Genomic DNA, 22,028 nt, shown 5'->3' with positions numbered 1-22,028 from the left:
GACGCACCGGAAGTGCGCTCGCCGCCATCTTGCTAAGGAAGGCGTAGGGTGGGGCGAGAAAGGTGGCCTGGTGTGGAGGGACTTGGCGGAGGACGGTGGCGATCTGGCGATGGAGGAGAAGCGTGGGCATGGAGCGCGTCTTTGGGGGAGACTTGGAGACCTCGCCTTGATAAAGAGGCACTGAGCTCGGGTCTTCCTCTTCCTGTACCAAGGTGGCGCTTGTTCCGGGCGGGAACGGTACCCTGGAGAGCGAGCGCTGCCTCAGGGCCGGGGCTCACTTGGGGTGAGGGGTCGTGGGGGACGGGCGTCCGTCCGTCCTCCCCGCCCTTCTTCCTTCGGGTGGCTCTCCCCGCAGCCAGCCCTGAGCCTGGGCTTGTGTGGGGCACTGGGCACAGCGTGTCGACAGCCCTTTGGACTCCCTGCGTCCTTGGGCCAAGCTGCTCCCAGGCGAGTCTGCTGTGTCGTCCGCTAGGGCCCGGAGTAGAGCGTCGCTGGCACTCTCACTTCCCTTTTCCAGCTCTTGCCTTGTCCTCCCATTCACTCCCAAGTAGCAGACACACACACACACACACACACACAAGACGTCACACTTCTTCCCCAAGGAGTTGGTTTCAGCAGGATGTTGCGATTCTCCAAACCCCAAAGCCTTGCATTCCTAAGGGAGGAATTTCATTTCACTTAGAACGATGATATTTTGGGGACAGGCACGTAACAGAGTGGGAGTAGGTGAAGTTTCCACAGAATTCAGAGGGGGCCCTCTTGGCCTTTTAGGATTGAATTAAGCACAGCCAGGACTTTGTGACTTGGCCTTGGGTGATGCACAGTTCCAGGATGTCAGATCATAGGCCCTTGGGATGTGTTGACTCATCTTCTCACTAGAAGTAAATTCACTTCAGAAACCAAACTGATCAGAATCGTTAATATCTTGCCCCAAGATATGTATGTGTACATATACATATATATGTGTGTATATATATATATATGTGTGTGTGTATATATATATACATACATACATACATATATATACATAGGCTGTAGACCTGGAGTATTTTAGTCCAAAGTCTGCTGGGCAGAAAAGTCCCTGAGAAAAGTCCGTCTCCAGTTAGCCAGTGAAAAGCCAGATATGACTCAAGTGATAGAGGTCCTGAGTACAAACTCCAATATTGGTAAAGGGGGGAAAAAATAAAACATAGGAGGTTGAGCAATGAATAGGATTAAAAGGCTAGTCAAATATGTCTAAACTTTCTAAGCCACGTGTTCCTTTAACAGTCTTATGAAGGACTGGGAATGTGGCTTAGTGGTAGAGGGCTTGCCTTGAGCAAAAGAAGCTCAAGGAGTGTCCAGGTCCTGAGTTCGAACCCCAGGACTGGCAAAAGAATCTCATGAAAATTTATCCATCTCTCCAGAAGAATGTCCACACGTAACAGAATTTTGCATATAATCACAAGAGGTTCACAAAGATGCCTCATGAGTTTGTATTGTCGAAACTCTGAATCCCTCTGTTACTTTACAGATTAGAAAATAAACCCAGAGAGAGGAAATGATTTGCCTGAACTTGAATAATTTAGGAGAATGAATGGAATGTCAAGTTTTCTGAATCACGGATAAATGGTTTATTATGGGGTATTTCTTGCAGGCTACTCAAACTTAATTGCTAAGTTACATTTGATAGTCTCAAAGCACCTTGAAACTTCTATACAAAGAAACTTCCACATTAGTAGAATTGAATGGTGACATAGCTAACTGGCAAAATACTGCATATTAGTGGTATTTAATTTTTGCAAAGAACATTTTATTTTACTGTGACCCTTACTGTCTGCAAACTATCCAGATGATTGTGCCATTCAGAATATACATCTTTAGGCTACCAAAGTTTAGTAAGTAGAAAAATAGCCCCTTAAAAATCATTTTTTTCCTTCCCACTTGCTCAAGTATGTCTATATCCTTTTTGTCTGCAAGTATCTTATGTAGGAGGGATTGAGAAAATGATGTTATTTCCATTTTTATAGTTAGAAATGAATCCAGGAAGGGTGTAGATGGACCTGGAACAGAGCCTCAATTTCTTGATGACCCAGATTTTATGTATTTCCTTCCAGACAGATGATTCTGTGTACTTGGTTCCTAATTACAGTTCAAATTAAACAGATACATAAAAAGATGTGTATGAGTAGATAAATGGATACATGGCCCTATTCCAGAACAAACAAATCAGAATCTGAAAAGGTCAGGATCTGGGAAGGTAAGAAACACTGCAAGTCCAAATCCAAATAAACAAACCATCTTCCCATGGTTGTTTTGTTTTGCTTCTGGTGCCAGGGCTTGAACGCAGGGTCTCATGCTTGGCTTTTTGCTTAAGACTGGTGCTCTCCCACTGAAGCCACATCTCTGCTTCTAGCTTTTTGTTGGTTAATGGGAGATAAGACTCATGGACTTTTCTGCCTGAGCTGTCTTTGAACCGCAAGTATGAGCCCATCTTTCTTTTTTTTTTTTTTTAAATACTGGGGGTTTTAACTTAGTCTCAAACTTGGTAGGCTGGCATAATACTGCTGAGCCACACCCCTAGCACTTCAATGAGTTGGGGTTCTTTTTTTTAATATTTTGCTTGATCTTTTAGAGGAGCTTAATGTATATTCAAATTTGATATTTGTATCTTGCCAGTAACTATTCATTTTTCTAGTCCTGGGACTTGAACTCTGTACTTTAGTGCTGTCCTGAGCCTCCGTGCTCAAGACTAGCTCTGTACTATTTAATCCACAGCACTACTTCTTGCTTTTTCTGAGTAGTTTATTGGAGATACAAGTCTCACAGTTTTTCCTACCCTGCTTCAATCCTCAGATCTCAGCCTCCTGAGTAACCAGGAGTACAGGCATGAGCCACTAGTGCCCTGTACCACTGACTATCTCCTATGGTTTATTATAAAGATAGATGAAATAATACATGTAAGTGATATTATATAGATGACCCTAAGTAAATGTTATTTGTCTTTATTTTCTGCCTTCAGTATCATCTCTGAACTTACATGTACGGGGAGCAGGAATTCCTGGCTTCTTTGCTATCTGTGGTTGGGAAATTGGACAGAAGACTCTTGAGTAGGTGCTTGTGGTATGTGAGATAACCCTCATAGCCTTCCAAAAGGAGGAATAAAGGAGCAGTTGCTTTGGTCTATTCCTGAAAATTGTATCTTATGGCCTGCGTTGTGGAAGGAAGGAATTGGGGGCAGAGTTATCTAGAAATATGGGTGGCCAAGGGCTGGTGTATGCACTTATTTCTTTTTCCAGAAGAAGCCTCTGGAGGCCTTAGGGGTCAGAATTGTGGCTTGGGAGATTCCCAAGAGTATTCCAAGGGTTACGGCCTCTGAAGGGCCAAGGAAACTAGGAGAGGTCCATAGGACTGAGACATTTTGGATCAGAACTTCCTGTGGACTGATGGAACTATGCCATGGGGGTGGGCCTGGCAAAATAGGATGTAATTCCAGCTGCTGATCAGTTGATTGCCCTGGCTTAGGACAGCTTTGCTAGTGGCTTGTCACCAGAAACTGAAGACACTGCCAGCAGTTCTTCCCTAGTTTACTCTCTAGCCCCCTTTTTGTGGTGGGGTCTCTTCAGCCCCCATAGCCTGTAGCAGTGAAGCTCTGGTAAATGCCAGCAGCACCCCTGGGAGACTAGACTGAGCTGACTCCCTGACTTGCTCACTCAGTACTGGGCTATATAGCCTGTATCACAGGGTTCTACCTGGGGTTCTTGTGCGGTTCTGTGTGAGGAACCATCTTTGGAGAGACTAGGTTGTCAGGAGAAAATTGAGACTTGTTAACTTATTTTATTTTTTTGTTGGTTATGGGACTTGTACTCTGGGCCTGGGTTATCCCTGAGCTCTTCAGCTTAAGGCTACTGCCCTACCCCTTGAGCCACAGGGCCATTTCTGGTTTTCTAGTGGTTAATAGGAAATAAGAGTCTCACAGACTTTATAGTGCCCAGGCTGGCTTTGAATCACAATCCTCAGATCTCAGCCTTCTGAGTAGGTAGGATTACAGATGTGAGCCACTGCACCCAGCTTGTAACTTTTTAAAGATATATCACTGGGCCCCAGATCAATATATATCCACCCCAGGATCCTTAAAAGCAGATGTCTGAGGAACATCTCTGACTGGTGCTGGAGCTTGGGGCAGAAAGAATGGGAGATACATCGGGATATGGGTCCTGAGACTGAGCAGTTCCAGTCCCTCAGTGGCTGGAGTCCCTGGTTACTAGGAGAGAACAGTGAAAGGAATAGAGAGCTTTATGCTAGTGACTCAGATGTGCCCAGACCAGGGTGGTGTCCAGTGAGGGAATGACCTTGTGATGAGAAGGAACAAGAGCAAATGCTTAGAGGCAGAAGTTTTAGATGGGAGCTTCCAGAGGGGCTTTTCTGAAATGCGAAAATGAATACATGAGCAGATTTTGCAACATCCCCCGCGCCTTCTGTCTTCTCACGTGTACTCCCAGTCCCTAGCCTGTTCCCCTGTCCTACCCTAAGCTTCCTCCTATCTTTCACCAAGCCCCCTTTCTACTTCAGCTTTCTTGTCCTCCCATCCAGTTCCTCCCCCACACCCCATGTCCCCTCTTCCCTGTTCTCTGTTCTCTTCCCTGGTGCCCTGCTCATCTCCATTTTTGGTACCTCTGGCTGCTTGCCCTGGCCCCTGTACTAGGCTTTAATGTGGGCCCATGGGAATGGGAGTTCACAGCAAAACAGGAAGAGCCTGTGAGCAGGAAACTGGGAATGGGGAAGGGGGTGAACGACCAGCAGTAACCTCAGCCCTTGCCTATCTGCAGGACCCTCCCTCGGTATCCCAATGGCCCTGGCTTTGCTCCTCACCGCACTTCACTGGTCCATTAGACCTGAGAAAATAAGACACGAGTTCCTGGACTCCAGTGCTGGAGAAAAAGAGCATAGGCACTGACTGGAGTGGGGACATCTGGATTTTAATCTCAGCCTGGCCACTAACTGACTGTGTGTGGTCTCAGGCAAGGCCCTCACAGGAGTGTCAGAGTGCTGTGTGAAGTGAAGATATTTGCTCTCCCTTCTGAGAGTTGCTCTACAGAGAGTAAGGGGTTTCATATGGAAACAAGGATTTGGAGTGTTAAACAGTACACATTCCTGGTCCCAAAGATATGGGAAAGTAATGATAATTGCTGCCAGTTTTTGAACACCTACTCTGTGCCCAGGGTGCTATGATGTGTATAATTCTCACAATGACCTTACGTGGTAAGGCCAACATACAGGAAGCAATATACAGCCAGGCTGTGAGTATAAATCAGTGGTAGAGCACTTACCTAGAGTGCCTGATATCCTGGATTGGATCCTAACACTGTGTAAAGGGGAAAAAAAATCTTATCTACTGATCTATCTATATCAACATATATATATAGATAGATTTATAACTACATATGTCTAGTTATAGATCTCTGTATATTTATATATAGATACATAACCATGTATCTGTCTGTTTGTCTATCTATATGAATGTATATATGAAATGAGAAGTAAGACCAAGGTTTGAACCCAGAATCGAAGCCCAAATGTTACTAAGTCATAGTGCTGAGTTGAAACTGACTTAAGCTAACAAGGATGGGATAGAAGAGGATCTTTCTTGTTTGTTTGTTTAATTTATTCAGAACCACAGAACCTAGTTTGTTGCCTCCTCTAAATCAGGTCCCAGGAGAGATAAAAATCAATAGAACATGGGGCTGGGTCTTTTGTCCCTTGCAATAGGGGCAGGAAATGGGGCTGTAGTCTCAGTCTCAGTGGGTCATGCCACAGCCTCCCATGGGACTGTGCCAGATGAAGCAACCTGCATACCTTGGTCCCTGGACTGCTGCCATCTGCTACTCTCACCCCAGTCCCACGCCTGCCTTGGCTCAGTGCTGACTTCCTCCCTCTTTCCTGGCTTCTTCCCCTCTGTGCCCCTGCAGGGCACCCATGTGCAGGCTCTGCAAGGCTCAGCACCTGCCTCTCTTCACTCTTGGAGTTCTACCAGCTTGGCTCAGACCTGAGTGGGGAGAGCTTGGCCCCTTCCCAGAGGCAGAGAAGGAAAAGGAGGAGGAGGAGGAAGGAGGGAGGAGGAGGAGGAGGGAGGCTGAGAACGAAGTTTGGAGTTTGGTGTTGCAATTCCTGGCCGTGTTGGGACCTTTGCTCTCGGAGGTGTCTATAGAGGGGAGGGAACGCTGTCTCTGGAGGCTGCGGGGAAAGAGGCGCCTGGGAAACAGTCCTGTAAGAGCAAAGAACCTCCAGGGTAAGGAGAGGAAGGGCAGAGAGAGGACTGAAAAGCAACTGTCTTGGTGGAGGCGGGGGTGGGGGCCGGTAGCCAGCCAGGGAGGAGTCAGCTTGGTGGGGAACTGTCTATCCTGTGGGTGGGGGCCGAGGAGGCCAGGGCTCCAGTTTGTCGGCAGGAAGGAGAGGTGGCCAGACTCCTTGGTAGTCCCTCCCCTCAGTCATTTCCCACTTTTACTTCTCTGGGCTTCAGGACCCTGTTTCGTGCTCAGCTCTGTTCACAGGCCTGCCTGGGGACTCCGGGTCAGGGGACTGCACCAACCTCTTCTCCCAGCGAGGGGGCTCCAGAGACTTTGCAACTAGGAAGTCTGGTGGCTTGGGGATTTGGTGGGTCTCTCCTCAGCAGCAGCCAGAGGCTCTGTGTGGGTGTCTAGTGTGGGGAGAAAGATGGACGTCAGAATCCTTCAGATGGGTTTGTGAGAAACGAGGGGTGTTGGAGATGGGAGCTCGAGTCTTTGAAGAATTCATGAGAGACTTTGGGAAGACTCCCAGAGCAACAGGTTTGTGCTGGGATCCCATGAAAGTGATAGGAGTGAGACTTGGACGCTCAGCGTTGATCCTGTCTCCTGGTACTGTCCAACTTTGGCTCTTACCGATGCTAGAGTGAGGAGAAAAGGACTAGGATAGCCCTATGGTATGATGGTGGAGAGAAGACAACACGGTGATGGAAGACATACTCTGGATTCTGAGAAATTGAGGTTACAGTCTTGGCCATCGGCACTTACTTAATTTCTTTGAACTTTAATTTGTTCTTCTTTAAAATGGGATTAAGAATAGTCCTGACAAGCTAATAGTGTAACTCAGGAAGAGTTTGCTCAAGCTTGTATGAAGCCCTTGGTTTGGTCCCCAGGACTGAAAAGAATAGTCCTGATCACATAGAGACATAATGAAGAAGGCATGCAAAACCTTAGTGTGGGCTAGTAAATGTCAGTTCATAATGTAAGAAATTATTTTTTAAAAAGCAGGCACAAGAGAAGGGAACTGAAGGTCTGAAGGAACCCAGTTTTGGAAGAGTGAAACCTGGGTCATTTCTACAGGACAGTGCCTCGGTAATGTCCAGGGCTCTAGGAAGAGATGTCCTTGTGGCTGGAGGCATCTCTGCCTGATATTTCTCCTGGTAAGCTTCTTTGTTTCTGAGCCCAAACTCTGGGCTCCTCTCCTCCCTTTAGAATCAACCTTTTTTACTCCCTACACTCAGCTTTCCTCCAGAGCCCAGTGCTCAGCTCTTCTTGGTGTTATTTGCCTCTTGCCCAGACAGACCACTGCTGCTCTGGTTTCCTTTTTTTTTTTTTGCCAGAACTGGAGCTTGAAATCAGGGTCTCACACTTGCTTGGCTTTCTTGCTCAATGGCTAGCAGTACTTTTGAATCAGACCTCCAGGCTGGCATTTCACTGCCTAATTGGACTCGGAGTCATTGGTACCCAGCTCTGGCTTTAGTTTCTGATCCATATCTACTCCTGTCCAGGACTCCTCAGTCTGGGTTTGCTGTTGAGGAGAGCTAGCATGTCCAGTGTTTACCCAGCTTTGGCTTTGAAGAGAGCCTCTGTGGCCTCATCCCAAAGGAGTAAACGTTAACATCTTCATTGAAGGTCTTAATGATAGGTTTTGCCAGTCCAAGAGCCCACAAAACCCCAGAGTCCCTTAACATGAGCTCTCCCCTTGTAGGGTAAAGAAAAGCTTTCAGTTTCACAGCTAGAACGCTTGGGGAATGGAGCCTGGATGGAACCAGACCATCTTGTGTCTCTCTTGGGCTGATTCTGCAGTGGAACTATGGGAACCAGACACCCACAATGCAAGCAGCCAGGCCCAGGAAGGCAGCAACTTCCCTAGAGAGGAATCCAGGATGCCTTCATCTGCTGGGGGCACCTTGGGGCTGCGGCTGGAGGCAGCAGAGCCCACTGCGCTGCTCACAGAACCCACAGGTGAGAGCTTCTTTATTTGGAGGAAATAGGGGCTGGATTAGGAGGGAACTGGTGAGTCCTTTTATTTTTAGACTATCATGGCGGGGTCCAAAGGTTTGAAGTCAGCTAGACCTGACTGATCTAAGCATAAATTTTTGTTTTCATCTTTGATCTTTTTGAGCCTCAAGTTCCTTATTTGTAAAAATGAAATGAACAATTATAGTGTCATCAGTGCATGTAAAGGGCTCCTACAGTTCCTAAGACAAGGGGCTTTTGGTGAATGAGAGGTATTCTTAAAATAAAAGAGATAAAACCGGTACTGTAGAACAAGCCTGTAATCCCAGTTACTCCATTGGCCGGAGCAGGAAGATGCCCACCCCAGGAGTTCAAGGCCAGCTTAGGCAACATAGCAAGACCCCATCTGAAAAGAGAGAGATGGGGGGAGAAAGGGCAAATGGACTTTATATAATAAAGGAAAATGAGTTCCCAGAGCAGTGACTGAATTGGAGAGACCATTAAAACTCTTCTCTGAATCCAGAGCTCCGTCCACAAAAGCGGAAAAAGGGACCGGCCCCCAAAATGCTGGGGAACGAGCTATGCAGTGTTTGCGGGGACAAGGCCTCAGGCTTCCACTACAACGTGCTGAGCTGCGAGGGCTGCAAAGGATTCTTCCGCCGTAGTGTCATCAAAGGAGCTCGCTACGTCTGCCACAGTGGTGGCCATTGTCCCATGGACACCTACATGCGTCGCAAGTGCCAGGAGTGTCGCCTTCGCAAATGTCGCCAGGCAGGCATGCGAGAGGAGTGTGAGTGCCTGCAATGGACCAAAGACTGATGAGAAGGAAGGGTGTCAGATATGAGGGCAGATATTTGCATCTCCAGGGGCTTCCCACCTAGTCCCTAAATGGATTAAAATTGCTCCCTTGCTTTTATCCAACACTCTGCATTTCTACAGCTCTGCTACCCACCTCACCCTTGCTTCCCTCCCCCTCCTCTCATGATCACTTCTGGCCCTGTCCTTAGGTGTCCTGTCAGAGGAACAGATCCGTCTAAAGAAACTGAAGCGGCAAGAAGAGGTACAGGCTCATGCCACATCTGTACCCTCAAGAGCCCCCTCACCTCCCCAAGTCCTGCCACAGCTCAGCCCTGAGCAGCTGGGCATGATCGAGAAGCTGGTGGCTGCCCAGCAGCAGTGCAACAGGCGATCCTTTTCTGACCGCCTTCGAGTCACGGTAGTTGCCCTGCCTGGGGAGAGGGGCCATACCCAGAGGGACCAGTTGGCTTCTCCATGTCCGACTCAAAGCAGTTTGCCTTTTCCCTTTCGTTCTCCTGGGTAGCCTTGGCCCATGGCACCAGATCCCCAGAGTCGGGAAGCACGGCAGCAGCGCTTTGCCCACTTCACAGAGCTGGCCATTGTTTCCGTGCAGGAGATTGTTGATTTTGCCAAACAGCTCCCTGGCTTCCTTCAGCTCAGCCGGGAGGACCAAATCGCTTTACTAAAGACCTCTGCAATTGAGGTAGCTGGAAAGGGCAAGGGATGCTGGAAAAAGCAGAATGTGGTTATCTGTTGGGGGAGGTAGGGGTGGCTCCAGACATCCAGCTGGGAGAGCCCAACCCATTGGGAAGCTGGGATAGGAGAAATCAACCCTGCATGGATGGGCCATGCACCACCATCAGCTCTCCTTATCCCTATTTGCATGTTGTTATTTGTGTGCAGGTGATGCTTCTAGAGACATCTCGCAGGTACAACCCTGACAGTGAGAGTATCACCTTTCTCAAGGATTTCAGTTATAACCGAGAAGATTTTGCCAAAGCAGGTGAGAGCCGAGATGGCAAAGGTACTGGGTTGGATGGACAGCTGCTGTATGTTACCAGGCCTTTTATGATTACAGAACCATAAGCTTGAAGTTTTGGTGGTTGTAAAAGGAAGACTCATTCTGGTTGGCCAAAAGAGAAGGTTGGAATGCCAATAAGCCTCTCTCAACTGTTCAATAAATCTTGTCATCTATTGTACTAAGCTAATTCTTTTCTATTTCTTTTTCTTTTTCTGTCAGTCATGAGGCTTGAATTCAGGGCCTGGGTGTTATCTCTGAGCCCCTTTGTGATCAAGGCTGGTGTACTACCACCTGAACCACTTCTGGATTTTGAGTTGTTAATTGGAGCCAAGAGTCTCACAGGGACTTTTCTGCCTAGGCTAGCTTTGAACCATGATCCTCAGATCTCAGCCTCCTGAGTAGCTAGGATTACAGGTGTGAGCCACAGGCTCCTGGCCAAGCTAATTATTTTCAAACTATGTCCTCTGTAATCTGGTGAGTTTATGGAAGCATCAGTTTAGAGGAGATAGAAGAATGGCCTTCATCCATACTTTAGCCAAACAAGAAGTCTCCTTAAATCTCCAATCTCTTTTGTGCTTCTGGTATCATTTTCCTAGAAGAAAAGATTTTTTTAGCCAGTCCTGAGGCTTGAACTCAGGGCCTGAGCACTGTCCTTGGACACATTTTGCTCAAGGCTAGCATTCTACCACATGAGCCACAGCACCACTTTCAGCTTTTTCTGTGTATGTCGTATCTAGGAATCAAACCCAGGGCTTTGTGCATGCTAAGCGAGCACTCTACCACTAAGCTAAGCTCCTGGCCCCGAAGAAAAGATTTTATAGCTAGCAAAAAAGTTGAAAACCACTACACTAAACCACTTTCCTCCTTTCCCTCCCCCTCCTCCTCTTCTTCCTCCTCCTCATCCTCTTTATCTTCCTCTTCCTGTTGTGCCAGTAATGGGGCTTGAATTCGGGCCTTATGCACTCACTTGAGTACTCCACTGGCTCTTGACTCCTTGAGCCACACCTCTACTTCTGGTATTATTTGATTATTTGGAGATAAGTCTCCTGGATTTATCTGTCCTGACTGGCTATGTAATTTAGTCCTCAGATTTCAGCCTCTGGAGTAGCCAGGATTACTGGAATGAGCCACTGATACCCGTCTTACACTAAAACTTTCAATAATGAACAAACTTTTTTCTGAATGATCATCAGATTCACTACCTCCTATTCTTTTTCTCGATCTTTTCAATGAGGTGTAGAACTGGAGTTGAAACATGGCAGATGGTATAGTTATAAGGGAGCAGTGACTGTTTCTACCTTCTTGGTTTTTCTATAGTATCTTCTCTAAGAACTGGCTTATGTGCTTGAAGTCTGATGCTTGCTTGGGTGTAAGCAGAGGGGTTTTTCTGCTGTTGAAAATTTTGTAGGTGGGGGATAAGGGATGGGGAAAGATAGAAAGCTGAAGAAGCTCTAGAAAGGACCAGAACTGAAGCTTAACAGGAGACAAAGTGGCTTAACAGTTGAAGGAACAGATATGTAAAATATGGCAAACACTGCAACTCCATTCTCAGACTTACGTGATCCTTGGTTCCAAGCTAGAATTCACAGAGCCTTCCCTGATTTCTGGTGACTTAGGCCAGTTCATATGCCCTGTGCCCTAACATGAGCCACCCAGTGAGCTTTCTGAGAAGGTCTCCCTTAACTGAGGACAGAGCAGAGCTCTGTTGATCTCTGATGCTTTGTGGAGTGTAAGGTGTGAATGTATAAGCAACAAACAGGGAATTTGATGGCTTCTCTTAGCTTTAAAGCCCAGCTCTCTCACCCTTTATCTACTAAAGCACCTTTCCCCAAATGGCAATTATCCCAGAATTCCTCAGACCCTTCCTCCTTCAGAAACCAACCTTTCCTCCTAAACTCTTCCCAGTTCCAATCTTTTGTCAGTGTTTGTAGACTTGTGCTATCTTCTTTTTAATTTTTTTCTGTCCATTATGCTGCTTGAGCTCAGGGTTGGGCACTGTCCCTGAGCTCTTTTTTTTGGTTGGAGATAAAGAGTCTGGTGTGGGGGCCGGGAGTTTGGCCTAGTGGTTAAAGTGCTTGCCTAGCATGCATGAAGACCCGGGTTCGATTCCTCGGTACCACATATAGAAAAAAAGCCGGAAATGTTGCTGAGCTCAAGTGGTAGAGCTCTACCCTTGAGAAAGTCCAAGGACAGTGCTCAGGCCCTGAGCTCAAGCCCAGGACTGGAAAAAAAAAAAAAAGAGTCTGGTGTGGAGGGTGGGGAGGCTAGGAGTTTGGCCTAGTGGCAGAGTGCTTGCCTAGCATGTATGAAGGATCTAACCTGGTTAGATTCCTCAGTACCACATACATAGAAAAAGCTGGGCTTTCTGGTAGAGCTCTAGCCTTGAGAAAGCCCAAGGACAGTGCTCAAGCCCTGAGTTCAAGGCTCAGGACTGGCAAAAAAAAAAAAAGTCTCATGGACTTTTCCTGCCTGGGCTGGCTTCCGACCGTGTTCCTTAGATCTGAGTTTCCTGAATAGCTAGGATTAGAGGTCTGCTCTTGTGCTATCTTAATCTGTATCTAATTTACAGACTGCTTTATTTCCTTCCCTCCCTCCATCCCCTCTTCTCTTTATTTCTGTCCTTCTTTCCTTTCAGACAGATCCTCACTATATAGCTCAGACAGGCCTTGCACTCTCCAACTCTCCCTCCTGTTTCAGTTGGAACAACCATACCCTACTATAGGTTTCTTTTTATTTTTTTGTGTGTGCTAGTATGGAGGGTTGAACTTGAACTCAGCCTAATGCTTGCTCTCATTTGGCTTTCTAGCATATAGCTGGTGATCTACCAGTTTAGCCATGCCATTAATTCTAACAATTTCTTGTTGTTATTGGTTGTGGGGCTTAAACTCAGGGTCTAGGTACTTGAGTTTCTTCTCTCAATGCTAGCTCTCTACCACTTTGAGCCACAGCACCACTTCCAGTTTTCTGGTGGTTAATTGGTGGTAAGATTCTCATGGACTTTCCTGTGTGAGCTGGCATTGAACCCAGATCCTCAGATCTCAGCCTCCTGAGTAGCTAGGATTATAGGTGTGAGCCACCGGTGCCTGGCTACTTCTGGCATTTAGCTGATGAATTGGATATAATAATCTTGGGGATTTGTCTTCCCAGACTAGCTTTGAACCACAATTCTCAGATCTCCTGAATAGATTAGGATTATGGGCATAAACTACCAGCACCTGGCTTAAGTTCTTTTTCTTTTTTTAAGTTTTCTTTCTTTTATTAACCAGTCCTGGTGCTTGAATTCAGGGCCTGAGTACTTCCTTTGGGCTTTCTCAAGGCTAGAGCTCAACCACTTAAGCCACAGTATGTACTACTTCTGGCTTTTTCTATGTATGTGGTACCAAGGAATCGAACCTGGGTCTTTGTGCATGCTAGGCAAGCACTCTGCCAGTAGACCAAACTCCTGGCAAGTTCTTTTGCTTTAAGCAGGTTTATCTATTTAAACATCTATTTATTTATTTTGCAGTGCTGAGGATTGAACCCAGGGTCTTGCATATACTAGGCAAGTGCTATCCCCCTCATTCACCAAACTGTTTATGAGACAAGGTCATACCACTATCTTTGCTCAGACTGGCCTCATACTGGTGATCCTTCTGTCTTCACCTCTGGAATTGCTGGGAGTATAGTCATGTTTCACCACCTTGGTTATTTAACCATTTCAATGTCATCATATTTGACTTTCTTATTTCATCTGTGAGGTCTTGGGGAGAAAGGACAGTGCCCCCTTCCTCAAAGGGCTTTACTTTGTCAGGTCTCTTTCCCCCGCTGCATTCACTACTGTTTACTGTGGGCAATGGATGCCCAACGATGTGAACTGATCCAATTTGAAGTGTTCATTCACTTGAGTATTAGCAGACCCTGTGTGCATAACTTCCTTCTAGGACCTGTTGTAGTCTGTACGGAGGACCTGTTGGATATATGTTAAAGCTTAAAATTTCAGGAAGTAATGCTTTGTTAAATGGGCTTTGCCCATTTAATGCATTAACACAGTTGGTAAACATCAGGGCAAAAGAACTTTAGGAAGTGACTAATGAGTCTCCAGGGGCAATGTGTAGTAGCTGGCTGCTTAAAAATGAAGTCTGAGAAAGCTTAGAAAACTGTGAGTTGCAGGGCTGACTGTGGGAGAAGTGTCCTCTAATGGTCAAGGCCTTACATCATGTTGATGTTAGAAAGGCTGAAGGAAGGCTGGTTCCATTCAATCTCTTGCTTAACAAACACATACTAAGTACTACCATATCTCAAAAACTTTATGAGATATATTGATCTCCATTTTACTGATAAGAAAACTAAGGCCCAGAAGTTAAATAGTTTGCCCCAAGTCACAAACATCCCAGCATTTTCTTTCTTTTTTTGTTCTTTTTTGCCAGTCCTGGGCTTGAGCTCAGGGCCTGAGCACTGTCCTTGGACTTTCTCAAGACTAGAGCTCTACCACGTGAGCCTCAGCACCGCTTCCAGCTTTTTTCTATGTATGTGGTACCGAGGAATCGAACCCAGGTCTTTGTGCATGCTACTCAAACACTCTACCACTAGGCCAAGCTCCCAACCCTATCCCAGAATTTTCTTTTTTTCTTTTTTTTTCTTTTTTTGCCAGTCCTGGGCTTGAGCTCAGGGCCTGAGCACTGTCTTTGGATTTTCTCAAGGCTAGACCTCTACCACTTGAGCTACAGGCACCACTTCCGGCTTTTTTCTATATATGTGAGTACCGAGGAATTGAACCTGGGACTTCATGCATGCTAGGCAAGCACTCTACCACTAGACCAAACTCCTGGCCCCGTATCCCAGCATTTTCTTTCTTTCTTTCTTTCTTTATTATTGTTGTTATTATTATTATTTGCCAGTCCTGGGCTTGAGCTCAGGGCCTGAGCAAAGTCCTTGGACTTTCTCAAGGCTAGAGCTCTACCACTTGAGCCTCAGCACCACTTCCGGCTTTTTTTTTTTTTCCCTATGTATGTGGTACCAAGGAATCAAACCCGGGTCTTCGTGCATGCTAGGCAAGCACTTTAACCACTAGGCCAAACTCCCGGCCCCCCAGCATTTTCTTATGGGGATTCAGATCTTGACATTCTGGCACTGATGTCTATATTCTCATCCATTTTGCTTAATTCATCCTTCTGGGAGAAGATGCATAGAATGTTGTAGCATTTTACATTACAAAATATGAATGAGAATGTGCTATATATAATTTATATTTTTTCCTTATAGTAAGAAAAACCCACATTGTGCAACTCTATTGTTGGAAAGTTTCTGGGGTAGAGGGAGCTCTTATTGCATTCTTGACTGGATGGTTGTATATGGGTAGAACTTTGAAAAGATTGGAACTTGCAGTTGGGTGCCCATGGCTCATGCCTGTAATTCTAGCTACTCAGGAGGCTGATATCTAAGGATTTTGGTTCAACGACAGTCCAGGCACAAAAATGCTTGAGACTCATCTCCAGTTAACCAGCAAAAAACCATAATTGGAGGCAAGGCTCAGGTGATAAAGCATTAGCCTTGATTGAAAAAGATGAGCAAGCAAGGGTATAAGGCTCAGAGTTCATGCTCCAGCTTCTTCCTCTCTCTCTGTCTCTCTCTCTTGCTCTCTCTGTCACACACACACACACACACACACACACACACAATATCTTTCACAAGTTTTTAAAAAACAAACTGTAAATTGAGAGGCTGGACTTTTGTTCTGTTTTGTTTTTATACTTTAGTTACCGAAGCCTTACAAAGTGAGGTAAAGTAGTATCATGTACAAAGGAGTTGGAGATTTGGCTCAGTGGAAGGGCTCTTGCCTGGCAAGTGCAAAGTCCTGAGTTCTAACCTTAGGTTTTGGGGAAAAAAAAATAAAAATAGACAAGAGAATTCTGTCAATGCTGTAATGTGACTCTATACTGGTGAAAATAACCTTTTGTTTTTCCCTCAACCTTTTTTGTTTCCCTTATTTAAACCCTTAGTGTCCTTTTTCTCATTCATGGCTTTCTGCATTACCCCAATTAATACGTGTGTGTGTGTGTGTGTGTGTGTGTGTGTGTGTGTTAGAAACTATATTCAGATAAAGCTGTTTGCCAGGAAAAAAAAAAAAGGTGTGGGAGTCTTCTTTGCCAGGCACCAATGGCTCATACTTGTAATCTTAGCTACTCTAGAGGCTGAGATCAAGGATTATGGTTTGAAGCCAGTTCAGGCAGGAAAATCCAGCAGAAAAGTCTTACCTCATTTAACCATCAAAAAGCCAGAAGTGGAGCTGTGGCTCAAAGTGATAAGTATTATCCTTGAGATAGGGCGGTAGCCTTGAGCTGAAGAGCTCAGGATCAGTGCTCAGGCCCTAAGTGCAAGCCACAAGACCAGCACAAAAATAAAAATGGAGTGGGGGAATGTCTTTATAAACAAGTCAGAAATGCCTTTATTTCTAGAAATGTAGAATTCTTTGAAAATTCGAACAAAACTTAGCCAGGCACAATGTACACCTGTAATCTCAGCACTTGGAAGACTGAAGAGGAGGGAGAATTCAAGGCCAGCCTAGCTGGTCTTGGTGAGGTGCTGTCACCAAAACAAAGCCAACCAAACCAAACCAAACAGAAAGAAGACAAAAATGAAAAATACTCCTTCTTCAAAATTGTTACTATTTAATTGAGCACTTATATCCCATAACAACATTAATTTATAATTTTAAATTATTTATTCATTATTTTGTTTGTGATAGGGCTTGAACTCTGGGCCTGAGCACTGTCCCTGAGCTCTTCAGCTCAAGACTATCGCCCTACCCCTTGAACCACAGTGCCACTTCTGGTTTTCTGGTGCTTAATTGGAGATTAGTCTCACAGACTTTCATGCCCAGGCTGACTTTGAACCGTGATCCTCAGATCTCAGCCTCCTAACTAGCTAGAATTACAGGTGTGAGACACTAGCACCCAGCTAATTATATATATATATATTTTACAATTTTAAAATAATTTAACCATCACAACAACTAGCTAGTGTATTTCACAGGGGAGGCTTAGAGAGGTGCCCTTACATAGCTAAGCTCTGGAGACATCTTTGTGAGGTCCTAGGGGCTCCTCAAGGTGATGGTTGGAGGACATTCCTGCTACTCTGGTCACCACTTCCTTTGCTTCTTTCCAGGACTGCAGGTAGAGTTCATCAATCCCATCTTCGATTTCTCCAGAGCCATGAATGAGCTTCAACTCAATGATGCAGAGTTTGCTTTGCTCATTGCTATCAGCATCTTCTCTGCAGGTGTGCAGGAGGGACAAGAGGGAAACTGAGTAAGAGACCTGCATGCAAGAGGGCTGCAGGCCCCCAAGCCCACCACCAGGACAGGAATTAATGCCAGTGAAGTTTCTTGCTGTGCTTCTTAGCCAAGTGGGAGAGGTTGCTAGGAGATGTTCCTAACTTTGGGTTGTGCTTGGGGGTGTGGAACTGAGACCCTGGCCAGAACTGTGTTGGTCACCTACAGACCGACCCAACGTGCAGGACCAGCTCCAAGTAGAGAGGCTGCAACACACATATGTGGAGGCCCTGCATGCCTACGTCTCCATCCACCACCCCCATGTGAGTCATGTAATCCTGCCCCGGTGTCCGGTGTCCGTTTCCCCTTTCCCAGGCTTTCTCCCTCTGTTCCTTTCCCTTCAAGTGCCTCTTGGCCTACGTCTAGTGTAGGCAATTATTCATGTTCCCCATAACTCCTCTGCCATTACACCTCCTTCCCTGAGAGAAGCAAAGGCCAGACTTGTCCCTTTTCTTTCCTAAGGACCGATTAATGTTCCCACGGATGCTAATGAAACTGGTGAGCCTCCGAACACTGAGCAGCGTCCACTCGGAGCAAGTGTTTGCGCTACGCCTGCAGGATAAAAAGCTTCCCCCGCTCCTCTCAGAGATCTGGGATGTGCACGAATGACGGTTCTTTCCTTCAAGATTTCTGTGTTCTAGGCTGCATGGCTGGAGGACCCCTGGTTACCGCTATGGGGTGGGACAGACTGAGAAGGGCAAATAGTTCCTGGAGCTGGGTGAAGGAGATTCTCATATGGCATTGGAGAGTCATTGTGTGTGTGGGGGGGAGAGGGAATGGCGGGCGGGGGTGGGGGGGTTATTGCCAAAGTTATGTTTCATCTGAAGGCAGTATTAACCCAGTCAAGTGGATGAACCATGGGTCACTTTGCATAAGGTTCACCAGGGCCCTCCCTGCCCATTCTGCCCTGCCTGCACCACTTCCTGTTATTGGGGGGCCGAGGGGGGGCTCAAAAATATATTCTCCACGGTTCCCCGGTGGCTTGGCCATCATCGCCTCGGGTCTGCCTCACTGATAGTTCTGGTACTTGGAACAGGAAGACAAGATCAATACAGAGAGAAAGGAATTTCTGCCGGGGTGAGGGCTTGGCTGCAGAGGAGGAAGCCCGCGTCCTTTAGCATCCGCCTCCAGACTCAGTCGAGGCTGTCAGTAACAGGGGCCCGCCATGCAACTGCTGAGGCGTCTCAGACCGCGCTCCTCCCGAACGGTGGGCTAGGTGGGAGCGGGTGGAACTTCCGTGCTCTGCGGTGCACCTCACAGACGTGACTCATGCCTTCGTTTTTCCCTGGGCGGATGAAAGAGGACACACACAACCTGCAAGATCTAGGACCGGAAAAATCCCTACTCCCGGTCCCCAGACCCTGCGAGCCAAGAGGCCCCCGCCCCGGAGGGCCGGGGTGGAGTGGTGGGAGGGTCGGGCCGGAGCGGGAACGTGGCCCTGAGCCGTGGACTCCATTTCCCAGCGGGCACCGCGGCGCCGCTCTCGCCCCGCTCACGCCGCGGGGCGCGCACCGGTGGAGGTGTCGCCGCGGCCGCGCCTTCAGTCCCCGCCCTCCCCACCCCACCTCCCCGCCACACCGAATTGGTAGAGTCCGTCGGCCGGCTATTCCGCCTTCCAGTCCGGGCGGCCGGGCACTTCCAAGCCGCGTGCGGGGGGTAGGGGTGGGCTGGCGTGAGGCGAGGTTCGACGAGGTGGGCGGAAAGCGTTCGGGGGCCGCTCCTCTTGACAACTCGCTCTCGGATTAAAGCGTTCTTTCGTTAAAACGGGCTCTGTGATCAAAGCGAACAACGAGAACCAAGCGCTTGTCCTTTGAGTTCTCCCCCGGGGCTCCCGGCGACGCTGGGCTGGCCCAACGCCCCTCACCAGAGGTGTGTCCCTCCGAAGCTCGGCTCCACCTCCCGCGCTCGTGTGGTACGACCCTCCTTCCCCCACCCCGGCGGTGGATGGTACGGCCCCGGCCCCCTCAGCCTCCCCCTCCCGCTCCGCCGCCGAGCAGTGCGCGCCCCCACCCCGTGCGGACGCGGAACTGGCGCCCGCGCACGGCGGCGCCTCGCGGGGGACAGCGGCGCTCCCGGCGGGGAGCCCGGCAGGTTCCTGGACACCCGGGAGGTACGAGAGTCCGGACCTTTGCGCGGGGCTCCTCGGCGGGGTGGGTGAAGAGGGTCCTGGGTAGCCGCGGCGTCTGCGAGGAAACGGGGCTTCGGGAGCGCGGGGTGTTTGGGGAGGCCCTGAAGGGACTTGAGGGGGGCGTGGAGTCCGCGGGGGTCCGGGGAGGGGCGGGGCGCGGCCCGGGGTGGGGGCGCGTGCGGGCCGGGGGCGTTGGCACGGCGCGGCCCCTTCCCTGCCTGACGGGCGGCGCGGGTTCCGGGGCGGGGGCGGGGAACTGTCCAGCAGGTGAGGAGGCGGGCAGAACTGTCCAGCCCCGGGCCCGATCGGCACAGGCACCTGGCGTGTGTGCTGGTGCGCGTGTGTCTGTGTGCGCGTGCGTGCGGGTCTTATTTTCCATCAGGATTTCGAGATTCGCGTTTGGCTCTTTTACATTCATGCACGCGCACACACTCGCACACGGATACACACATGTTTCGGTTTTGATCTGCTGAAGTGTGGAGATACGAACTTATTCTTTCCTGCACCTGCTCACCCTCCCATCCCCATGCATCTAAATTCTTCCTCCTCTTCCTGTGCTCCTCCCTCTTCCCCAGCCCTACCTATCTCCAGCCTCATTGCTCCAGTTCTCCCTCAAGCTGGACCAGTCTGTGCTGATGAACTTGCAAGGTCACTGCCTGGGGAAGGGGAGGAGGGGTGAAGAGTCTCCCGTGGTGCTCACGTCAGCAAAGATGTCCTCAGGTTGGGTGCCTGTGGTTTTTACTAAGATCCGGCCCCCAAAGGGTTAGTTAGCAAAGGCTGAAAAGGCACGGATAACCTAGAGATCTATGGAGTCTAGGGTGTTGTAGGACTTCAGCAGAAGGTATGTATTTGTAACTAAACGATGCATGTGCATTAAATGGGGACAGCAGCTAGGGGTTCTGCATTAGTAAACAGGATTGAGGCAAGAGGTAGAGTCTGGCTGGTTATGAAGACAGTAGGAGTTGTAGTTGATGTTAGAAGAATTAGAGTCTGTGGAATAGAAAAGACACCAGGAAATGGGAAGAAAGGCCTTGATTAGGCTCTGCAGCCTGAATAAAGGCAGTAGCAGTTGGTGAGATATGAATTGTGGTTGCAAAAAAGCTCCACTGGAAGCTAAGGTAGTCACAAGATACCAAGATCCTTAGAGTCCTAGAAGGAGAGGACTCTTGAACATAATGACTTGAGTTTGGATAAGGGTCATAATCCCACCAATCCTGGAAAGACTTCAGTGCCTAATTTATCAGTAAGAGGTGCTCTAAGCCCCATCTTGGAGACTTTAGCCAGGAGTTTCTACTTTTCATTGTAAACCTATATTATAAGATAGTCCTTATAGGACCAGAGTTGTACTTTGAGATGCTTTGATTCTCACTCTGGACATTTCAATATATTTCTCTCTCTCTCTCCCTCTCTCTCTCTCTCTCTCTCTCTCTCTCTCTCTCTCTCTCTCTCTCTCTCTCTCTCTCCCCCTCCTTCCCTCCCTCCCTCCCCCCTCCCCCTCTCTGCTTCTCTCTCCCTCCCTCCCTCTCCCTCTCCCTCTTTCCCTGCCTGCCTGCCTGCCTTCCTTCCTTCCTTTTTATTTTATTTTTTTCTAGTTCTGGGGTTTGAGCTCAGGGCCTGGGCACTGAGTGAGTTTCTTTTGCTCAAGGCTAGCACGCTACCACTTGAGCCACAGCACCACTTCTGGCTTTTTCTGTGTATGTGGTACCAAGAAATCAAACTAAGGGTTTTGTGGGTGCTAGGGAAGCACTCTACCCCTAGGCCACACTCCTGGCCCTCAACATAACTATTATAGAATGAATCATGTTTTTGTCTATATCACATTTTGTCTCCATTCTCTTCCCTTTTTTTGTTCTGCTTAGGAGATGCTGAGCTCAGTTTGTCTCATCTTGTGCAGTATGCTTATGTCTCTAGCAGTTGGGAGAACCAAGAAATTGTTTGGAGTCATTAAACAGTGTGGCCCCCAGAAATGAGTGTGTGTATGACAGGTTTGGTAATATGGTATTGAGATAGCTCTGGAAAAAGCCACAATTGGGTCAAAGTACAAATGAACAGGAGGAGATAACCTAATTCTTAGCAGATGCTGTCATTGGAGGCTGTGTCTTCGGGTTTAGGGAAAGTGAATTGTTGTGGGCTCTGGCCAACTGGAGTAGCAGCTGCTAGCACTGTGCGGTCACCAACAGGGGAGGGGCTGTGGCTCTGCTATAAATAGTGCGGGGAGCCAGAGTCGCTATGGAGACACAACTGAATCCTATTACCTGTGGGTCCTCTGTTGGGAGCAAAGCAAAAGAGGGAGCATATTTTGAGGGCATCAGAGGTGTTGTAAATAAGTCTTACTTATTATTAGAGGAGAAAAATTAGTTCTAATCATTATCTGAATCAAGTATGGCCTTAGCATACAAAGAGGATATATACAGTATGGAAGTACATACAACAATAAATGAAGGAGTTGTGTGTGTGTGTTTGCATGTTGATGCAATGGGTTGCTCTATGTGCTCTATGTATACAGCGAAGAAGGTCTCAGTGTGACCTCTATTCAGAGCACAGAGGCAG

General features: G+C 47.8%; 2 protein-coding genes across 58 annotated transcripts in view; both read left to right on the top strand.

Moving 5' to 3' along the window:
- Positions 1–57: 57 nt before the first annotated feature.
- Nr1h3 (nuclear receptor subfamily 1 group H member 3) lies at positions 58–18,111 on the top strand. Of its 8 annotated transcripts, none has more exons than XM_090347782.1 (12): positions 58–212; positions 2,097–2,239; positions 3,002–3,089; positions 7,269–7,423; positions 7,972–8,228; positions 8,746–9,012; positions 9,230–9,438; positions 9,544–9,723; positions 9,924–10,023; positions 17,185–17,298; positions 17,519–17,613; positions 17,813–18,111. In XM_090347782.1, exons 5-12 carry the CDS (start codon positions 8,015–8,017, stop codon positions 17,957–17,959), a joined length of 1,326 nt encoding a protein of 441 aa, XP_090203908.1. In that variant the 5' UTR covers positions 58–212; positions 2,097–2,239; positions 3,002–3,089; positions 7,269–7,423; positions 7,972–8,014; the 3' UTR covers positions 17,960–18,111. The 8 variants fall into 8 exon arrangements, with proteins under 8 accessions (XP_090203908.1, XP_090203906.1, XP_090203913.1 ...); XM_090347780.1 differs by having other exon boundaries at positions 3,002–3,102; XM_090347787.1 differs by lacking the exon at positions 17,519–17,613 and having other exon boundaries at positions 3,002–3,102.
- A 1,321-nt stretch (positions 18,112–19,432) lies between these two features.
- Madd (MAP kinase activating death domain) overlaps positions 19,433–22,028 on the top strand; it is a 43,989-nt gene continuing 41,393 nt past the window's right edge. For all 50 annotated transcript variants that reach the window (XM_090347769.1, XM_090347759.1, XM_090347767.1 and 47 more), the window contains exon 1: positions 19,433–19,460. The gene's annotated coding sequence lies outside the window, so the exon portion shown is untranslated. The remainder of the gene's footprint in view (positions 19,461–22,028) is intronic.

The sequence above is a fragment of the Megascapheus bottae genome, chromosome 16 (assembly GCF_031878675.1).
Source record: "Megascapheus bottae isolate mThoBot1 chromosome 16, mThoBot2.hap1, whole genome shotgun sequence".
Taxonomy (NCBI): domain Eukaryota; kingdom Metazoa; phylum Chordata; class Mammalia; order Rodentia; family Geomyidae; genus Megascapheus; species Megascapheus bottae.
This window is presented reverse-complemented; position numbering and strand designations above follow the sequence as displayed.

What these genes read in the sequence shown, in the direction of transcription:
- Nr1h3 (XM_090347782.1), top strand. Translation starts at nt 8,015, where the DNA reads ATGGAGCCTGGATGGAACCAGACCATCTTGTGTCTCTCTTGGGCTGAT. An exon ending in TAAAGACCTCTGCAATTGAG is followed by an intron (nt 9,724 to 9,923) that starts GTAGCTGGAAAG and finishes ATTTGTGTGCAG; the next exon opens with GTGATGCTTCTAGAGACATC. An exon ending in TCTCCATCCACCACCCCCAT is followed by an intron (nt 17,614 to 17,812) that starts GTGAGTCATGTA and finishes TTCTTTCCTAAG; the next exon opens with GACCGATTAATGTTCCCACG.